We start from the raw sequence: 22570 nt of genomic DNA, 5'->3' as shown, positions 1-22570 counted from the left end.
CTTTTATGTCTTAGAGAAAAGCTGCTGGCAAAACTCTGAAGCGTGTGTGAGATGTGTTTGTCCTGAAAAGAAAAACCAACACAAATGTACAAAGCTGGCAGTAGTGCATGTGTTTTAAACGGTTATCAGTAAATGTTTTTCTTCAGTGTTCAGGTAGAGTTGTGATGGTATTATTCAATACAATTATTTAGATGTAGGCTATTATTATTATTATGCCTTTGTATAATAATGTAGATTGTATTATAAAATAATAGCAAAAAACAAGAATTTTTTCTTCTTATGCTCTATAAAATAATACTAATTTATTAATATTTATAAAAATAATATTGATCACAAATATTACAATTTTAATTTTATCACAAAAACCAGCCCTCTGGGACCCATTAATGGCTAGATTTTGCAACTACAGTTAAATTGGCCACAACCTGTTTTCAAGAATGTTTTGTATGAATTCTTATATTATTTAAATAAATTATTTTATAACTATCAAATAGTTATGGTAACACTTTATTGCGATATAGTCCACTTCAGACATTCAACTAAGTAACTTTGCAGCTACATATCAACTAACTCTCATTAGAGTATCAGTAGACTGTTAAGGTGTTACGGTTTAAGTTAGTAGAATAAGTTGACGTACTTGCTACTTATAAAGTTACTCTTAGTCAGTAGAATGTCTGTGTAAAGTGTTAGCAGATATTACGCAGACAGTCTACTAATACTCTAATGACTAGTTGTTGACATGTAGTTGTAGTTACTTATAGTTAGTTTAATGTCTAACGTGGAGTATCAAAATAAAGTATTACCATAATAAAAAAATATATAATAATAAAAACAAACCTTATAGAGAATTTCATAGGCAAGGACTTAAAATAAAAGACACCAATTAGTGACTCGAATAGAAAACATATTTAATGCCTTTGATATTGACATAATTCCAATTAATTAAACATATTGGGAATTTAAGTCCTATTTAAAATCCAAAGATCGAGAAAAATATGTGTGAACCTCAATGAACAACAACACACAAGGCCAAAGGTGAAACATGACACACATAGTGTGTCTCTAAGGCTCTCTTGTTACAGAGGAGGAGGAGGAGGAGGAGGTCTGGGTCCACTGTGACACAGATACCTGTGAAGAATATGAAGATTATTATATATTATTATATATATTATTATATATTTATCCTTCAACATCACATAATGACCCGTATATGTGTGTGTGTGTGTGTGTGTGTGTGTGTGTGTGTGTGTGTGTACAGACCTGGTCTCAGGATCAGCTTTAGGGAAAGTAGAGAGAACCCTGAATCCGGTCTGCTGCAGTGCTGTCATGTAGTGGCTGGAAGATCCTCTGATCTGCCTGAAGTTAATGTCACTCTGAACTCCACGCATGAGAGAAACAACTGCTCTCTGCTTCTTATCTGAAAACACACAAAAATGTATACATGGTGTGTGTGTTTGTGTGTAGCCTACACATTTGGTGTGCGTCTGTATGTATACTTACATCTGCTGGTTTCGTGTGTGTCGTCTTGTTGATCAGGTATTAGTGTGTGTATTCCTGTACCTCTAAAAGGAGCCGGTCTGGTTGCCAACGGTACCAAACCAGGTAACGTCATTTCAGCACCTGAACTAGAACCCTATAAACATGCGCAAAGTAATTGTCTCTATCTGCAGTATAAGTTGTATTTGAGCCATTCAGTCGATCTATAGTAAATGTTGAGGTACCTGTGCTTCATTATTTAAAAGCTCTGCTCTGGTTCGTTCCTCCAGTGTGACGGTAATGCCATCCAGAACCTGCAGTGTAGACAGATACAGTACCGCTGGAGGCCTGTGCAGTGATCGCCGTGCCACCTGCAAAACAAAACACACATCTGGTATGTGGTAGTGCAGAGTATGCCTAATTAAAGTCACCATGAAATCAAATTGACAGTTCTTTTTTTATGGAATATTGCAGTATTTATGATAAATGATTTATCCGTGCACATCATTATTATTTATTTAATTTGTGGGCCTTCCCTCGTAATCTTTATTCAAAATAACTTCCCCTCCCTCTTGAAGCAACATCTCTTCTCTGATGACGTGTTTTTCGGTGAGAGGGTGGGACAACAGACCTCAACCATCCAACAATCCAATCAATTCTTGATGGACAAAATCAAGTCCCAATCCTAAAAATTGTTCTTGTTCGATATACTGTATGTCACAATAGGGAAGAAATGACTACTTTATGGTTTCATGCCAACTTTAAAGGGAAGTTCTGCCATGTATGGAGGACAGAACATACTGTATTTATTCAGAACCAGAGAAGGCATGATATGTTTTATATTGTGTGTGTGTGAGTGTGAGTGTGAGTGTGTGTGTGTGTGTGTGTGTGTGTGTGTGTGTGTGTGTGAGAGAGAGAGAGAGAGAGAGAGAGAATGAGTGTGTGTAAGGATTTGTCTGTAATCATGGTTAGTCTGCAGTTCAGCCAAGAGCTCAGTTTGAAATCTCTTGATCTAGAGCATTGTGTGTGTGTGTGTGTGTGTGTGTGTGTGTGTGTGTGTGTGTGTGTGTGTGTGTGTGTGTGTGTGTGTGTGTGTGTGTGTGTGTGTGTGTGTGTGTGTGTGTGTGTGTGTGTGTGTGTGTGTGTGAGAGAGTGAGACAGACTCACTGGGTTGCCCACTACAGACAGTTCTACGAGAGAAGGGAGTGCCTCCAGTTTCTCTAGTTCTAAAATTTCCTGTAACACAAACAAAAGACAGTTTCTTAGGATGCTTTTGATATACATACACATTTACACATTTACACCAACAAAAATTAAACTGACTATGATTTCTGAAGGATCATGTGACACTAAAGACTGGAGTAATGATGCTGTAAATTCACCTTTGCCAACACAGGTATAATTTCAATATTTGTACTATTGAGCCATTAGCAATTGCCATCAGAGAAGACTCTGATATTAAAGGTATCTCCTTAGGGAGAAAGATCAATAAAATCTCACTTAATGTGGATAAAGTCTTAATCTATCTAGACTCACTGCAAAACTCTGTTATAAAATTAACAGATTGGATCTCTGAATTTGGCAAGTATTGGTTCGATCCTTCTTGACAATTTACTATACATGTCATCCACAAAGTTGTCCGTTTTAATCAAAGGCAACATAATTCTTAATAATATAATTAAAGTGTGGAGGTTGGCTCGCAAAACAAAAGGGTTATGCTACACATCTTTCGCCATAAATGTTTTAAGGTCCAGCAATTCTGGGCAGGGGTTTGTCTAGAAGTGGATAAAATTTTTTTCCTGTTCTTTATACTTAGTGTCTAAGATCTGTTTGTTGGGACTTACTCAGGAATTCCCTCGTGGTTTTAAGGGCGATCGTCTCTTGCAAATATTGTTACATTCGGCAATGAATAACTGACCCCATCGGTGGCTCAGTGGATAACTGTTGTTAAGGTCTTTATTCCTAATGAAGCCTTTTCCACTGCACTAAGACTAAGAGATAAACCCTTTAAATTCTACAGGATCTGGGGCCCCTTTCTAAATTAGGGGTAGAGGCGGGGTCACAATTATTTTCAGTTAGTTTCTGTTTTCATGGACTTTTAGTTTGTTATTTTCAGTCACATGTGTTCCTTTGTTCAGTTTCCCGCCACTCTTTTGTTGTCATTGTAATTAATTTAATCAGCACAATTGTTTATCATTATTTCATTCATTCGGCTTGTGCTTAAGTTCCTCCTTTTCCTCTGTTTGAGGTCTGGTCACATTTTTGTTTTGTGCCATCGTTTGGACCATTTTCCTGTGGATTATTATTATTAAAGCGTGTAAAACTTTATTCATCAGTTTTGTCCTCTGTCTGTGCAAACACCTGTGATAGGACAATTTAGATTGGAAGGGGCAGAGTTCAAGTTGGGTTGGTTGTAAAAAAAAAAAAAAAAAAAAAGTACTTTTTATTTTATTTATGTATATTTGTTTGTATACATGTATATCCCTTAAAGACTTATTTGATTTCTTTGTTGAATCTTATATATTGTGTAATTGATCCTTATCCTAGTTTGACATGTATATGAACAGACTTCCAAGTCAAAGATAACAAATAAAGATTCAGGCAGAGGTTTAATGTGTTTCCCTTGTATGTTTGACTTGTGTTGTGCTTCTTCCCTTTGTTCTTTGCTATTTATTCGTTTTGAATAATCCCTGTAATGCCAAAAATTGCAATAAAAAATACATACAAATTCGAAGATCATACTGACCCAAACCAATTTTTATATGTAATAAATTGTGTATATACATATATATTTCAGCTAGACTTTAGAAAATGTCAAAATCACAGCCCAGTTTGAAAAATGTGTTTGAAAACATTTCTTAAAAAGTGATTAAACACATACACTCATGTGTTCAATGTGTGTGCTTTTTTAAAAAGGATTTTTTTACTTGATGGTTACACCACTTGATATTTTTATTAGTTGTTCATTCTAAATTAAACAACATGTTTTTAAAAAATATTTTAACAGATTTATCCTTAATTTATCCTGCATCCTTAATTTTCCCTTTGCCTTTCACCCATGAATGTTTGTCTATTAAAATGATTAAAATAGCGTATATATCAATGCTTTTTTATCTAAAATATTTCAAACGTTTTAAATTGAAATTGAAAGTTTTTGTCATGTTAATCATATAAAGAGGAGACTGAACAATGGATTTAGGAAATGGGCAGGACACAAGCAACATCAAATTAAAGATTTTTGTTAACATGCCATGTCAGAGATAAAGAAATGGGGAGGTGAATAAAAGATCAGTGAGTCTCAAGAACACACACAAACAAACCTACACACACCTCTGACCTTCAATCAATGTAAATACTGCTTAATTGTCCCCTTGGGCTGCTGTGCTGGTGCAGTAATAATGGCTGTCTGTAATTACTCTATATTCAGGGGCAGGCGAAAGGCAGAGCTCTCGCAGGGCCTAACAGCACTAATACAAACACACTAAGTGACTGAATTACTGTAATTTAGTAATTACAGTAAAACTGCAGCCCCACACATACAGATAGATGGGAATGGAGAGGTGAATAATAAGCACTCAAACCTACACACACATTCTCAGTGGGGTTGAGAGTAACAGTGTTCCTACGTTTCTTGGTAGATAGGCTACTACATAAGCTGCTAATGAAATTATGTGTAACACAGATCTACGATACTTAAATATATCCTGCTAATGCAATACATTATACCTATCTTAAGATGAACTATATCTGACAGAGATTCCTGTCTAACTAATGAATGTCAACTAAACCACTTGTATTTATTTTATCTAGAAATATGCCATGACTTTTCGTGGTTAGCACGGTTTTTACAAATGGTGAAATTATAAACAAAAGGGATAGTTTCCAGCTTTTTTCAGCATATAACGAAAATATGGTCTGTTTCACACAAGAAGTCACAGTTTTTGTCATTTGTGGAGCATTACAGTCACAGCTGTAACTTTGTGTAGATGTTTATTGTGTATCTGTATTAAATGCACGTGTTTATTGTGTATTTTGAGAAGATGTTTATTGTGTACCTGTATTTTGTTCATGTCTAAGAACAGCCTCCGGAGCCCTTTGAGAGGCTGCAAGTGGTTCAGTTCACGAATGCGATTCTCTGCGAGGTGCAAATCCAGCAGAACTCCCTGTTCACTGAATGAGTTCTCACTCAAAGATTTAATTCGATTTCGATCCAGAACCAACTCACGTAGTCTTCGCAAACCATCCAATCCATCCACCTGACTGATATCGTTCCCTTAGAGAAAGAGAGAAGATACATACATAGATATAAAGAATACACATACCCTACCGTTCCGAAGTTTGGAGACGGTAATATTAAGTCTCCTATGCTTACCAAGGCTGCATTTATTTGATAAAAAACACAGTAAAACGGTATATTGTGAAATTTTATCACAATTTAACTTTTCTATTTTAACTTTACAGTCTTTACTCTGTCAGTTTATACAGACAGACAGCCAGATAGACAGATACCTTGTAGGAACAGTGCTCTGAGGTTAGTCAATCGGCTGATCTGAAGATTGATCAGGTTGGATATGCCATTATGACCTAAATGCAAAACCTCTAAACAGGACATCAGAGGCTCCAGATTATCACCAGTTAATCCCTCCCTACAAACACAGAGAAGGAAGAAAGGAGTGAGACATTTCAAAAGAAAGTGAGAAAAGGCAGTATAGAAGTGTGTGTTGTCGAGAAAAGTACAGCACCTACACACTGCATAAATACGGTATGTAGTCCCCCCCCCCCCAAACAAACTATAATCACCTATATGAAAGATTGGGCCAGTATTGCTTCAAGAAAGTTTATCATTTTCATGTGTTTTTAAGAATTATCAGTTTGAACATTCAAGTGATTTAAGCCATTCAAGCGTTAGACGCCTTGAAAGTAACTTCATTGGGTACTCGCGTGCTGTTATAGATCGTTTCTCTCACAGAAAGACAGCATGAATGAGACTGGATGAATTTAGCTACACGTTTCACTGCTTTCTGAGAATCTTTTATTAAATGTAATTGTGACGCTCTCTAGTGGTTAGACAAGAAACTACAGTATATAACCCTAATGGATAACGATGGAGTGATGTTGTGTATGTGTACCTGCTGGGCCTGCTGTTCTGCTGCCCATATCCACTGGAACTGACTTTATGATGGAGAATCTGCTTGTTGCTCATGTAACTCTGAACTTTTTGACGTGGCAGAATTGACTCAATGTGGTTATAGTTCAGGGATAACACCTGCAGAGACCACATACACAAACATATCAACATGCATGTATATGTACATAGATGCACAGTGTCTGTTAGTATATAATGTTATTATACTATCCTAGACGAAGACAGACATAAGTGTAGTAATTAATCTCTGTCCTAAATACATCCATACATACCTTAATGTTGGGCAGGAAGATCAGACCGCTGAATGAGGTGAGGTTATTGCCGTCTAGATTAATACTGCGTAAATTAACGAACAAATCAGCGGGAACGAGATCCACCATCCTAAAACACACAGAAAAACAGAAAACATAAAGAGTGAATCAAAAAAATCCAGTTTTGTTATGTTGGTGTAATTCTGACTGAAGCATTATAGTGAGAGTTGAAGTGAACCTGACTGAGCTGGACTGCAGGTTGAGCTCTGACAGTTCCCTGTAGTTAGTATGGCTCAGCTTCTCGGCCACCATATCTGCATTGAGTCGCCCTTCAAACACATCTTTAGCAGTTTCTGATTCACACGTTTCCTACACAGACGGACACGTTTGCATTTGAAAAACGTACACTACCGCTCAAAAGTTTGGGGTCAATATTCAAAATTCAGCTTTGCCATCACAGGAATAAATTACACTATAAACGTATTAATTGTAGTAATATTACACAATGTTACTGTTTTATTGTATTTTTGATCAAATAAATGTCATTCCTCATATCAGTCCCTGTCCATTTTAACTTTCATTGTATGGAAAAGAGCAGCTCAGACATTCTGCAAAATGTTTCATTAAGAAAATCACATGAGTTTGGACCAAGATGAGATGGTTGACAGTAAATGATGACAGAATGTTCTTTTTTTGGGGTGAACTGTTCCTTTAAAGCATTTTAAAGTGTACATACTTATGAAAACAAACACTATACATACAGAAGCATCATATATATTTACCACGGCTACTCCATCCAGGGCTTTGAGTGATGGCAGATGGAAAACCATGTATATCCGGTAGTTCTCCAGTTTGCTCACTAGGGGATTCCCGTACAGATCCAGAATAATTAAACTAGACAGTGCCTGAAAGAAACAGACATTGCATCACCACCACACTTTCACTCTATTCCCTTCAACATTCCCCCACCTACAGCACATTACACTGTTGATAGATTCTCATCACCAGGTGTTTTGAATGTATGCTTTGAAAAATTCATTAATTGCACAAAATGATATTCAGATCTCCTGACCTTTAAGTGGTATATGTCTCGGGTGGTGCTGATGTCATTGTTGCCGACATACAGCTCGAATAAGGATCGTGACCTTTGGAGTCCATTTAGAGAAGAGATGATGTTGTTCTCAACAGACAGGAAGTGAAGGTTGGGTAGCCGGTCTAACACATCCCCGTCTAAACACTGTAGGTGGTTGCTGTTAATGCTCAGACGTGTCAGACGATGCATTGCAGACAAACCTGCAAACACACAATAGCAGTAAGGTTATATTACACAGCTTTGTCCCTGGTATTATATAAAAAAATTATACAGTAATATCAGAGAGAGAGAGAGAGAGAGAGAGCAGTACCTTCAAGTCTACTAATACTGTTGTTGTTAAGGGAAAGTTCCTCCAGTAGTAGGCAATGTTCCAACCCCTCAATTCGGGTTAATTCATTATTGTCAAAAGAAGCCCAGCGTAGATTCAACAGCCGGTCTAAATTACTGATCCGGGTCAACCGCTGACCATCAAGATTCAGCGCTGTGATCTGATGCCAAAGGGCAAAAAGTTAAAGTGATGGTTCGCCCAAAGATTCTGTCATCATTTACTCACCCTCATGTCATCTTGAACCCATTTGACTTTCTTTCTTCTGCTGAACAAAAAGGAAGATGTCTAGAGTGCTAATTTCCACATAATGGAAATAAATGGGAAGTGGGGCTATTTAGCACCAAAAATGATAAAAAGGAAGAAGAAAAAACACAAAAGCAGTGCATTGAACAAAGTCGTACAGGTTTGGAATGATATGTGGGTGGGTAAACGTGACAGAAGTTTCAGTTTTGGTTGAATTAACCCTTTTAAAAGTGTGTATGTGAGAGAGAGGATGAGAGAATCTGAGTTTATATGTCATACTTTGGAGGTCCAGCCTGACTCAAGCTCTTGCGAGAGTTTCCATGGAGACGGGTTGATCTGTGTGAGCAGGTGTGCTGTAGAGAGCAAACTCAGACTGCGGGGACGTTCACTGTCAGTCCGAGAGTGGGTCATCAGAGATGCCTGCTCACACACACACACACACACACACACACACACACACACACACACACACACACACACAGACACAGGCACACACGTTCCAGAACAAATGTGGACACAGATTTTAACATTAAGTATAATGTCCAGTATATACATACTTGGTTGATTCTAGATCGGGCAACCAATTGTACAGCAGTAGCCGCTTCTTCCTCCATCACTAAAACATCATCCAAATGAGTGAGAGTCTTTAGCCGGCCGAGAACCACCATACGCACACACTCATTCTGCAACACACAAGTGAAATGTATTTATATTCACAATTAAATGTAAACATAAATCAAATATTCATACCACGTCAGCAGGTACAACTTGGTTGGTGATTACAATGGTGAATTGTGGGTGTGTATCCCATTCAGATGTTTGCAGTATTTTATTTATGTTTTTTGAAAGATGTCTATTATGCTCACCAAGGCTGCAGGACGAACAATAATATTGTGAAATATGGTTAAAATGTAAAATAACTACTCTATTTTAACATATTTTTAAATGTAGTTTATTCCTGTGAGCCATTACTTCAGTCTTCTGTGTCACATGATCCTTCAGAAATCTAATATGCTGATTTAGTGCTCAAGAAACATCTTTTATTATAATTTTGTGGAAACTGTGATGATTTTTTTCAGGATTCTTTGATGAATAGAAAGCTCAAACTAACAGCACTTAACAGCCTCTGAAATATAAATCTTTTGTAACATTATTAATGTCTTTACTGTCACTTTTGATCAGTTTAATACATCCGTGCTAAATAAAAGTATTAATTTTGATTTAAAAAACAACAACTGTATGTATCAATACAATGATACATTGTATCATTATGTATATGTATGTATGTATGTATGTATGTACAGTATGTATCATTGATCTATATGTATCAATATATCAAGGTCAATCTTCATTTGATCTTGATGCTTCGCGTTTTCTGCTGCCTAATATGAAGATCACTCATGTAAAGTGACTTATACCCTGTGCCAAGGATTGTGCCGTGTGTCCAGTCGAAGCAGGGCCGGGGCGTGGTTACGCAAAACGTTCATGTCATCTCTGACTCGGGTCAACAGATTCCAGCGAAGATCCAGTTCTATGAGCCGACCAAGTCCACGCAGTCCCTCCAGAGAGGAAATATGGTTAAAACTAACATCCAGAAACTCCAGATTTGGCTAAAGGATTGAGAGAAAGGCAGAGGGACAATGAAAGTCAAAACTCTCTTTGCTTCATATTCTATGAGGGGAAAAAAATAGCACAGGACTTAATATTATTGATTTAATTGGTTATAACATGAAAAGAGGTTGTTGTTTTTATGACTTTATATGTCTTAAGGTGTGGTTACATTTACCATTGTTTGGCAAATTTTTGCAGGGCAAATTCAGTCATTTCAATAGAAATCCAAGCTATAAGGAATTTCGCATGAGGGCGGAAGATTTGCCATCAATTTCAGTTGATCATTCTGCTTGGTTTAGTGATAATGTCATGTTTAGAAAAAGCTAATGAATTAATAGGATGATCTCATCACCATGTGTGAAATATCGTTCAGATGAGTGAACTCGTTGAAGCTAAGGGTCAGGTGCTTCAGAGCCGTGAGTCGGGAAATCTCAGGCAGTTTATTCAGACTGTTGCCATGAAGATTCAGCACCTGTATGTCAAAAACAAAAAAATACGTTAAAAAAATGACTAAACTGTCAGGATCCACCACTTGTCATTGAATGAAGTCTTATGATAGACTTCACTAACTGACCTACTCATGCTACAAACACATGGGTTTATGTGTGTTAGGTATTGTAAATCTCACTGTGATCTGACTGAGGATGTTTGCTCTGGCCACTCTCAGTATAGATTTCTCTTCTAGGCTGAGCATTTTAGGATTTGGCTTCAGGATGGGTTCCATATTTAATGCCTCCTCATCCAGGTCCAGCTCAGGACGGGACACAGATGGAGCATCAGCGGAAGATGTATCAGAACTGGATTGGGAGTCTAGAGAGGGCTGGGTTGTGTCCTAGAGAAAGATGCCATAATATAAAGATGGTTTGATTACTGAATAATGCATTCTGAAGGACATAATGGTGGATGTCGTGTCACTATAACACATATACCTGTGATACGTATTCAAAGTCCACAAGGTACTCTGGCATTACCAATTCATGGTCAAAAATGTACCACAGTCTCTGCTGCTGTCTACAGTCACAGCTGTCTGGCAGGCTGGAGGGACACAGCACGTCTGATGAACAAAAACACACACATTGCTGCTTTGATCACCGCTGCCCTGAAGACACTTTTCTCTGATGGGTACACACACTCCAGCTCACCTGTTTGTGCAGTTTGCTTTTGCTGTTTAGAGCTGATACTGAGATAGACAGAGTTTGCTTTGGGGTAATGATCGCAATCTATTGGGAGACCCTCCTTCACTGCAGCACTGCGGCCCAGGAACACTTTCGAAATTATCAACTGACCTACAAACATATAAATATGCACAAAAGCAAACACATTTAAATATCAGTGATATTATTGAGTTATTCATCATGTATGTACACTACCGACCGTTGAACAGTTTGGGGTCAGTAAGATTTTTTTTTAGAGAAATTAATAATTTTTTCTGCAAGAACATGTTAAACTGATCAGTTTATAGTGTTACAAAAGATATCAGTTTCATCAAATGCTGTTCTTTTTGAGGTTTATATTCCTCAAAGAATAAAAGAACCAAGTGTCATGGTTTCCACAAAAATATTAAGCTGAACAACTGTTTTCAACATTGATAATAATAAGAAATGTTTATTACCAGCATATTAGAATGATTTCTAAAGACTGGAGTAATGATGCTAGAAATTCAGCTTTGCCAACACAGGAATCCATTACATTTTAAAATATATTAAAATAGTTATTTTAAATTGTAATAATATTTGAGGCAGAAGAGACTTAAAAAAACATAAAGAAAAAAAAGAAAAGAAAAAAACTTGTCAAAAAAACAAGAAAACATTAAAAAGATCTTACGAACCCCAAACTTTTTATAGTGTATACAATTTATTATTGAATTATAAATTAATTGTATTGAATAATTTTTGTGCCACTAGCGTTTTTTTTTTTTTTCATTGGCCTGACTGGAGTCATTATTTTTGTATTATTGTTTGGTGCCACTAGTAGTGCAGAAATGAGTAGTTGTGAGTGAATCCAGACCATGTCTGTAGGGAAGAGGGTCTGCAGGGCTTCTTTCCGATGTTGAGCAGCTCTTACTCTGCATGAATGTCATTCTCAGTCGATCAGACACACTCACACTGTTAGAGAGAGGGACGGCTCTCTCTCTGCCTAATGCCTGAAGGCAAGACACACACATCCATGTTCAAGGTGATGGGTGGGCGCATTTAAAAACAATACAAACATCAGAAACTCATAACCACTCCTCACTGAGCTTTATGGGTTTTGTACCTTATATGCATCAGCAGTTTTAAAACCATTTTCTGGGATTTGTAGAATCTCGTCACTTTCACAGGAATGTTCTGGATCGGGCACGTAGAACAGATACTCCATGCTGCATTTATAGTTCCTGTCACACACACATACACAAATGATCACTCAGATAATGATAAATAATGATATGTACAGATAATAATGATATGTACAAATGATAAATACAGATAATCTCTTCCACAGACATTGTGAATCATATCTCATGAAATTAAAATTTGATATGAATATGGATTAATCGTTTTTTTTTTTATTCATGAATATAAAAGTAAGACAACATTTTATGACAATAAAAAAATCATAAATCATACACTTGTGTGTATATATATATATATATAAATTGAATTTTTTTATATTCATTCTGAAAATTAGGGACGAATTATTACATGACAATGGGCTGTGCTTAATTGTGATAACAACAATGTGATTTTGATAAAAAACAATGTGACAATGCAAAAAAATCTCAATGGCCCTAAAAATATCTATATGTGACCTGCATATGTTCTTGATGGATTTTGTGACAGCTGTACACATTTATTATTGATGCATACTGAACTAAAAAATGGCCTAAGACAAAGTTCTAATCTGACTAAGCTGTGTGATATGAAACCACTGGGAGTCTGGGAGTTTTACATGTAAGTCAGACTGCCTCTTCCAATCTAAGTGGGTGTTTTTGGCCAAAAAAAGATACAAAGTGGAGGAGACTTTAAACAGGGGCGGGTCTACGTGGTGGCCAGGGGGAGCACCGCCCCCCCTGAAATTCGATTGGCCACCCCAGGTGCCCCCCCTATAAGATTATTGTTTTTAAACTAAAGACTGTTCTTTAATATATTAGCAGAGCACAATGTAATGGTTCCATATTTTATTTTTAAACTGTGTTGTTTTCATTTGAACTGTTACAGTGCTAAAACTTTAACTCTGTGTTACTCAGCTTTTTTGTAATTTAATCTGAAAGAAATGTTGAATGAAACACTATGATGTTTTGACCAAACCATTTGAATTATTACAGTGGGGGGAATTTTTTATTTATTTATTTATTATTATTTGAAAGAGATTGTGAATAAAACTACTGTATATTGTAATGGCCAAACTACTTATTAAAAGAAAATAATTGACATCGTTTCTGCTTCTGGGATTTTAAAATTGCTCATTATTAAATTTTTATTTTATTTTATAAACTTGTTAGTTTTATGAAAACACAAAAAATAATAAACACTGGCTCTCAAATTTAACTTAATGGATATATACAGGGATGACAAAAAACTAAATTAATCAAAATGTGCTTTATTACTACATTTGTTTACAAGTAACTTTATTCAAGTTAAAAAAATAATAAAATCAATAGGATTTACGTAATATACTGTAGAATTTAGCTCTTTTTTTTTTTGGTCACTGGCAGCCACCCCGTTTGGAGGCAGTGCCCCAGCATGGCCCCCCCCCACTGAAAATGCTCTAGACACGCCCCTGACTTTAAATTGTAAAAAGTCAGGATCTGTAAGACTAGCATCTGACTGACTCACTGTGAGAAGGGTGAAGACTCCTGTCTGCAAAGCAGAGACTGTACTTTGTCCTGGAAGCGTTGCCGCAGGGCACGGTTATGAATACGGATAATTTGATTGATCTTAATGCCAGTGATGTGCTGAGGTTTATAATCCCACACACAGAAACGAGATAGCAAAAGATCGTAACAGGATGTGAACCTGAGAGAGGAGCAGAAAACAGTACAGATCAGTAATCCTGCATGTTGTGTATTTATACAACAGATTGTGTATACATATATGTGGTACCAAGGTTCGCTGCTGTTTCCTTCCTCAAAGCGAATGTTCCCCACGGTTTCCAGCTCCAACAGCAGGAAGTGCATCATCATCTCCTTTCTATCTGAGGCCACAGCTACATCACGCTGGTGACATGACACTATCCTGAGAAAACAAAACAAAACAAAACACAGACAATGCAAAACCTAAAAATAATCATGCACACAGTAATCATACTTATAGAAAGATGCACACTCACTCCTCCAAACGCCCTTCCCAGAATTTCAGTCGGTCTTTAAGAGCATCCAGCTTGTGCTGCAGTCTCTGCTCATGACTATGGTCATGATGAAGGTCAGAGGTCAAGTCTTCAGGTTCTTCTGACCTCTTCCCAGCACACTGAACAAGGCACAGCTCACACTCTAGCTGCTCAAAGAGGGTAAGTGTCATTTAGCGCAAATACTCAGCTATATAGTTTGGGGACAAATTTGTGCCCAGAAGTTGAATATGGATTTGAGGATGTCTTAATTTAGAAAAAAATATATAGTGTTCAGCCCCTGTCTGCATACTGTATATACTCACATTTCTGAGCATGCGTGCTAGCACTCGTATTCTCTCCTCTGGTAGTTGTATCTTGTCTCTCCTCTGCTGCCTGAGCTTGGCTTTGAGATCATCAAACTGTCTTTGTGCGTAACGTACCCGCATGGTGTAATACATAATTTTCTTCATGACTGTAGACTGATGCACAATCACACGTTCCCATAATTCTCATCTCTTTGATCAACCCGAAACAAAAAAAGATACATTTTCAGATGCATAAAATACACATTCTCTTACCTCTGCAAAGTCTTTGAGATGTTTACTGGATATGTCATATGTGTCCAGGCACTGCAGGTGTGGCATGTGATATATGACATGTATGTAGTAATTATAGAGCAGACATAGCGGGTTTGGAATAGACAGAGGGTCCTTCAGACTCAGGTGTCTCAGTCGTTGCAGCCGAGACAGATGGGTCAGTTCCTATAAGGAAAACAATAATTGTACAAATTTCACATACTATATGTGTTTCTTTCAGGGATCAGGAAATCAGAAAAAATTTAAATATTTTTGTAAATTAACAACTGACATTCTACAATAAGTGAGATGTTTAGTTGTTAAGCATCACTATTATTACTCATACTTAAGGTACAGTGGGGAGAACAAGTATTTGATACACTGCCAATTTTGCAGGTTTTCCTACTTACAAAGCACGTAGAGGTCTGTAATCTTTATCATAGGTACACTTCAACTGTGAGAGACGGAATCTAAAACCAAAATCCAGAAAATCACATTGTATGATTTTTAAATAATTAATTTGCATCTTATTGCATGACATACGTTAGTATTTGATCACCTACCAACCAGTAAGAATTCCGGTTCTCACAGACCTGTTAGTTTTCCTTTAAGAAGCCCTCCTGTTCTCCACTCATTACCTGTATTAACTGCACCTGTTTGAACTCGTTACCTGTATAAAAGACACCTGTCCACACACTCAATCAAACAGACTCCAACCTCTCCATAATGGCCAAGACCAGAGAGCTGTGTAAGGACATCAGGGATAAAATTGTAGACCTGCACAAGGCTGGGATGGGCTACAGGGCTACAGGACAACAGGACAACATGACAACAGGCAAGCAGCTTGGTGAGAAGGCAACAACTGTTGGCGCAATTATTAGAAAATGGAAGAAGATCAAGATGACAGTCAATCTCCCTCGGTGTGGGGCACCATGCAAGATCTCACCTCGTGGGGCATCAATGATCATGAGGAAGTGGGATCAGCCCAGAACTACACGGCAGGACCTGGTGAATGACCTGAAGAGCGCTGGGACCACAGTCTCAAAGAAAACCATTAGTAACACACTACGGTGCACGCAAGGTCCCCCTGCTCAAGCCAGCGCATGTCCAGGCCCGTCTGAAGCTTGCCAATGACCATCTGGATGATCCAGAGGAGGAATGGGAGAAGGTCATGTGGTCTGATGAGACAAAAATAGAGCTTTTTGGTCTAAACTCCACTCGCCGTGTTTGGAGGAAGAAGAAGGATGAGTACAACCCCAAGAACACCATCCCAACCGTGAAGCATGGAGGTGGAAACATCATTCTTTGGGAATGCTTTTCTGCAAAGGGGACAGGACGACTGCACCGTATTGAGGGGAGGATGGATGGGGCCATGTATCGCGAGATCTCGCGAGGGAAAGTAAGAGCATTGAAGATGGGTCGTGGCTGGGTCTTCCAGCATGACAACGACCCGAAACACACAGCCAGGGCAACTAAGGAGTGGCTCCGTAAGAAGCATCTCAAGGTCCTGGAGGGGCCTAGCCAGTCTCCAGACCTGAACCCAATAGAAAATCTTTGGAGGGAGCTGAAAGTCCATATTGCCCAGCGACAGCCCAGAAACCTGAAGGATCTGGAGAAGGTCTGTATGGAGGAGTGGGCCAAAATCCCTGATGCAGTGTGTGCAAACCTGGTCAAGAACTACAGGAAACGTATGATCTCTGTAATTGCAAACAAAGGTTTTTGTACCAAATATTAAGTTCTGCTTTTCTGATGTATCAAATACTTATGTCATGCAAAAAAATGCAAATTAATTACTTAAAAATCACAATGTGATTTTCTGGATTATATTCCATCTCTCACAGTTGAAGTGTACCTATGATAAAAATTAAAGACTTCTACATGCTTTGTAAGAGGGAAAACCTGCAAAATCGGCAGTGTATCAAATACTTGTTCTCCCCACTGTATATTTGTTTACACTATGTGCATAAATGATATCTTTAAGTGTGATCCAACTTGTGATTTTTACCTGGTGGATGATAAATAAGCTGAAAAAACCCTAGAACCTTATGGTGAACGTGCAACATGTATCAACATCTTTGTTGATCCTGGAAGGAGAGACCTGAGCTGTATTTAGGGAACAGAACGCCTTTATAGAGTCTTGGCATTTTTGACTTGGGCAAGTAAGAAACCATCTAGCAACCACCCGAACACCTTAGCAATCCGTATAGCAATATCCTAAATATCCTTCAGAATATCTTTGTAACTGGCAACCACCCAAAACACTGTAGCATCATGCTGGCATCTTTTGCATGAATGTATAAATGCTGTTTGTTATTGTTATTTTGGTATTAATATTTCTGAAAAATTGGGAAACAACTTTCGCCTACACAAATTAAACATTTTGCTTTATGTTGGACATTAAATGGAAGTGCATTAGTTTCCCATTAGAGAAAAAAGCCTCAAATGAGCCTGAAGACAGTTCACCTGAACAATGAACCCACAGATGAACGGCACAAAAAGCACCATACAAACGCTTTTCGGCTTGTGCCATGATTCTGTGTTTTAGACAGAAAGAGCTGTGAAGAACCGTCAGACATACAGAGAAGCTTTCAATCACGACTCACACAAAAAACAAAACAAAGGCTCCCATTTAGAGATGCACACCCCATTCAGACTCCACACCATTTGAAAACAAAATTATTTATGTGTTATTGAAAAAGTGCCTCTTTTTCCTCTCGTAAAGGAGAGACAGATGAAAACTGCTCGGGCAGAGATGTCACATTACAATAATGATGTGAACTGAAAAGCAAAAGCTTGAATCTTGTCATTCCTGAAATGATCAGACCTTTCAAGGGTAGATGAGAAAGTAAGGAGTATGCACAGAAATAACAGTAATCAGATCTATAGTGAGCAGGAGAGGGAGGATGCAATAATGGCCAGTTTATACAGGCCTGCAGTAATAACGGTGTGAAGGCCAGGAGGAAATTATTACTCTGTAATCTCCGACACAAACAAACAAAAAACACAAAATGGGCTCTACACAAAGAGCATTCAAAAACCTGATAAGAGAAAACTTATTACAGAAAGTGTGAGTGGTACTTGCCCATGGAAAACTCGCTGCCAGAATGTGTGCTGTTGGTGTAGGATTTATTGCCTATTTTATTGTAAACCATGGAAGAGTCATAAGTTGGATTTCTTGGAAAGATAATAGATACACTTCTCCTCAGCAAGCCACATGATTATAGGTAACATTAATATTTGCAGCAAAACCAAAGTTTATGATTAATCGTGAAACACTAAACTACATTTTCTGAGATTTTAATAGAGTTATGTGTGTAACATCAAAGAAGACAATGTGACAATCCGTTCATTTTAATTGTAAAAGAAAACTAGTTAATTTTAAGCTTTTTTTTTCATCATCTATTTTCATCTTCTGGGTTTAAATTAGTTTTCCTGTCAATGTCAGAGGATGTGATGTTTTCTTGTACCATAGTACATCAATGTCTCATTATTATTGATGAGACTGCATGTTCATTATCCTATGAGAATGCATCACTTGCATCCATCAAGCGAGTCATAAAGTCACTTTCATACCGAGCAGCTTTCTGTTGGTTAGTATGGGGAATCTTCGTGGGGAATCTGAACATGAGCGAAATCTGGAAACTTCCAATCTTATTCCTATTGAAATGAATGAATTTTGCCTGCAAAACTTCGCCAAGCAACAGAACATGCAACCGCACCTTTAGGGTTAAGGATATTAAAAATGTAAGTATGAGCAATAATAGTAGGGTTGCACGAGTAGCAAAGGTTAACAAATACAATTGATTATGATACAGTTCATTAAAATGGCAGGTTGAATAATGTTAGATTTCTCATACCTTGAAGGAACTGATTTTGTTCCCTGAGAGGTTAAGATTTTGGAGATTGATGTTAGGATCCAGGCTATGACCTCAGAGATAAAAATGTTAAATATTAGAGTATTCAGCGACAGATTTTGAATGTCTAAGTGTATTCTACTATTATAGTACTAAAATGAAATACAATTACCAAAATGTGGTGTTTTACAATGAACCTACCAAGAGTCTCAATAGCATTATCAGCAAGATTCAACTCCTCAAGGTTTACAAGTGAATTCAGTCCCTTTAAATCAAGGTGTAAAACAGTGGTGTAAAACACAAATATTATACTTTGAAATTCTATTTACAATATCTCCACACTACCTGTATGTCAGAGATCTGGTTTTTATTAAGCCACAGAACATGAAGGTCAACCAACATCTCTAGATTTGTGATCTGCTTGATGTTGTTGTCATACAGAAATAACTTCAGCAGATGCACACAGTTATGTAGGCCTGAGATTTCCTACAACACACAAACAATAACAGATAAGTCAAATTAAACTAAATGTATTTGTTCATTTTCATATTAATTTGAGTAAATCAAGCAAATAAACCATATGAAATTAACCATGTTGACAAAATTGCATAAAAAGCAAAAAAACATTTTGTGATCACACTGAAATCCAAACACACCATAAAACATTTCCAGAAATATTATTACAATATTCCAAATATTTTCAGTAACTTACAGTGAGTTTGCACTCCACTACCCATAATTCTCTGAGGAGTGGACAAAACTCCAGGTCCTGGATTGAGCTGATGCTTTGGCCGACAATAGTGAGTCTGGACAGTCTGGGGAAGAGAGAGAGTCCCACCATGCGCGGGAACCCAGAGAAAAACATCTCCAGGACCGTTTCACCACTCCCCTCCTGACAGACCCTCTCATGGCAGAGTCCATTAGCCACACACTGAGGAAATAAACAGAGAACAAACCCAGATAAAACCTCAGCGCAGACCAGCAAATGTGGCTTAGATTAGAAAACAAAACCTTGAGAGCAAATTGCACATAAAGTTCCTACAATTTAAGCTAATATTGATTAATCAAACTTTAGACAACCTACTAAATGCAAGTAATTTAAGCATCACACTTAAAAAAAAATACAACTCACCAGCTCTTTTATAATTTCTTCATCTCCAGTTAGACTCTGCTTTTCATTCTGTGTCATGATCTCCTTAAAAACAGTATTTTTCATTCAACAAATCGTGAGCTTAGAATTATAAGGTTCTATCTCCGTTTAGGGTAGTTCTGAGATATTGAGCATCAAAGTTTTTACATCCCAGCTGGCAATGGAGAGATGGAACCTTTTTATTTTATTAATGACTACTAACAAAAATTTTTTTTTTTTTTTTTTTTTTTACAAAAATAACACCACACAGGCATTAATAAACACCTAATGGATCAGATTATGTCAAAAACTCAATTTCGACCAAAAGTAGAGATAGAACCTTATAATTCTAAGCTCACGAAATGTAAAACTGTAAAACATAGTCACTAATTCTTTACTGAACATTACTTAAATTGTATTTACTAAATCTGCATTTCTATTTTAAGAGTGCGAAGTGGATACAGTTTCAAAAGCCTACGATGCTGCAAAAACCTTTTAATTAAATATGAAAATAAAAACTCTCGCACAATATCTCACACAAAAATAGACATTCTTATTTATTTATTAATTTTTACTAATGGTATAAATGCATATTCATACTAGAAAATCCTCACCTGTTTGCGTATGTCCGGCTGTATACTAAGTTAGTTCAGACAGAGACCGGCAGATGAAATGACCAAGTCAAATTCCTTCACACTCCATGATTTGGAACTACAAATCCAACAGATCGGTTAACCCTCTTTCCACCATAAAATTTAACAGCTGCATGATGCCGGTTAATTGTAAACATACCTTTCAACGGTGAGGACATATCAACTCTCCAGTATCGAGCCGCACTTGTAGTGATTTTTCTTTTTATGTTGGTCACTGCAATGTTTACATCAGGCCGTTGCTAAGGAAGCATGGCTCGCCGGTGCTAAGGAAGCCCTGCTGGAATATGTTCAATGTTGCTGTCCTCCAGCAGACGGTGCTAAAACACCGGATCATCCACCCGCTCATTCACACGGTATAACCCTGTACAACCGGCTGTGGAATACTCTCTGTTTTAGCCAATTCTGACAGTAAAACTACATCAAATGAGAAAGCGTTGCAGAGCCATTTTTGGAACGAGGTTTAAAAGCGACGATTCTTGTGGTATGGTGATGAATTAATCCGTGTTTCAAATTGTATTTGGAATTTCACAAAATTGAATCCTTTGTAATTACAATTTACAAATGAGTTATTCAAAAACTAAATCCCTATAGTAAAGAAGGAAAATAAATAGCATCCTAATACCAATCTACATTCTTTACCCCCCCCCCCCCCCCCCCCCCCAAATAAAAAAAATCTCTCATCTCTCATCTCTCCCACCCCAAATCCTCAAAGCCATATCTGTGCGTAAGACTCGTCACCTCGTCACTCGAGTAGCCTAGCATATTATATAAAAGGCAAACTAATCATTACAATTCCGAAGAAAATAAATAAAAGGGAAAAAAATGTCCATATAAAATACATTTGTTCTTTAGGATGTCTTCCTAGAATTCATTCAAAATCAACTAATTTAATGCAAAATAAATAAAGAAAATAATAAATAAATTAGCTAATGGCTAATCAACATAATTAAGAACACCATTTTTGAGGAAAACTCATTTCAGCAACAATAACCAGGAAAAAACTCATGTTTATTTAATAATTTTATGAATAGCTGAATGAATTATTTGTCATTACGTTGACGTCCATTTAAAAAGCTTAATGTTGCGTGCGTCTTATGTGTAGCATGAACCACGCCCTTGGTGTGGAGGCGCGCGCACACGGACTGTCCTCTAACCGGAATGTCGCTTTCGTTCTCCGTCCTAAATCCGTGCCAACCGCGAGCCGCACAGATACAGTGACGTCAGCTCCGAGACACTGAACCAAACACATCAAGCCCACTGGCTCCGCTGCTGCGAGACGGGAAGCATCGGTCAGGATCGGCCATATTAAGCGTCACATCTTTCAATCCCTTCTGCGATCTCACAGAATCGTTCTCGCTTCGGAACAAACTCTCTGCGTGAGATAACTTGCAAGCATGTCCGCCAATTCGAGCGAGGGGCCGGGTTTGGATGGGAAATGGTTCGAGGAGGAGGAGGAGAAGAACGGGATGTTTGGGAGCGCAGGGCCCCGCTTCGACGAGATGCGGGACGATTTGCTCGCGCCCAAGCAACAATTCCATCCCTTTGAAGGAAGCGGCGTTGCCATGGAAACTGCATCTACAGGTAAATTTGGGCTTTGTATAATTTCGCTTTGTGTGGTTTAGCGGCGACACCCGCATTTTGTAGTGCCGGGTATAAAAGAAAAGAAGAAGCAGATGAAGACGACGACGATGATGATGATGAATTGGAGATGAAGAGAGAGAGAGACAGACCAGGCCATGGGTGTGACAGCGCCTGGATGTCTCTGCGTACACAGACTCGCTGTGTGTGCTCTAGGCAACTGTGGTAGTTCAAACAACATGATCAAACAAACGACACACACAATAAAACAAACAAAAACATTCTTATGCTGCTCTCTAATGGTTTTTAGAATTGCGCAATGATGATG

General features: G+C 37.8%; 2 protein-coding genes across 2 annotated transcripts in view; one reads left to right on the top strand and one right to left on the bottom strand.

Annotated features, from left to right (window-relative positions):
* Positions 1-883: 883 nt before the first annotated feature.
* lrrc9 (leucine rich repeat containing 9) lies at positions 884-21301 on the bottom strand. Its single transcript, XM_082153071.1, has 34 exons — positions 20804-21301; positions 20626-20722; positions 20015-20077; positions 19595-19813; positions 19228-19368; positions 19084-19147; positions 18886-18956; positions 15032-15214; positions 14777-14932; positions 14457-14620; positions 14231-14362; positions 13964-14143; positions 12405-12522; positions 12156-12291; positions 11291-11434; positions 11078-11202; positions 10777-10980; positions 10501-10620; positions 9956-10147; positions 9095-9220; positions 8817-8957; positions 8277-8454; positions 7946-8166; positions 7656-7778; positions 7112-7242; positions 6895-7003; positions 6606-6742; positions 5986-6122; positions 5532-5749; positions 2644-2712; positions 1722-1847; positions 1501-1633; positions 1261-1417; positions 884-1128 (listed from the first exon to the last, which is right to left on the bottom strand). The coding sequence occupies exons 3-34, from the start codon at positions 20069-20071 to the stop codon at positions 1077-1079; spliced, it is 4464 nt and encodes a 1487-aa protein (XP_082009197.1). The 5' UTR covers positions 20072-20077; positions 20626-20722; positions 20804-21301; the 3' UTR covers positions 884-1076.
* Positions 21302-21720: 419 nt separating this feature from the next.
* rtn1a (reticulon 1a) overlaps positions 21721-22570 on the top strand; it is a 31325-nt gene continuing 30475 nt past the window's right edge. The window contains exon 1 of the mRNA XM_082153075.1: positions 21721-22245. Within this exon, the coding sequence (XP_082009201.1) occupies positions 22059-22245 (187 nt within the window). The 5' untranslated portion in view covers positions 21721-22058. The remainder of the gene's footprint in view (positions 22246-22570) is intronic.

This window comes from Leuciscus leuciscus (genome assembly GCF_965113295.1).
Source record: "Leuciscus leuciscus genome assembly, chromosome: 22".
NCBI classification, from domain to species: Eukaryota; Metazoa; Chordata; class Actinopteri; order Cypriniformes; family Leuciscidae; genus Leuciscus; species Leuciscus leuciscus.
This window is presented reverse-complemented; position numbering and strand designations above follow the sequence as displayed.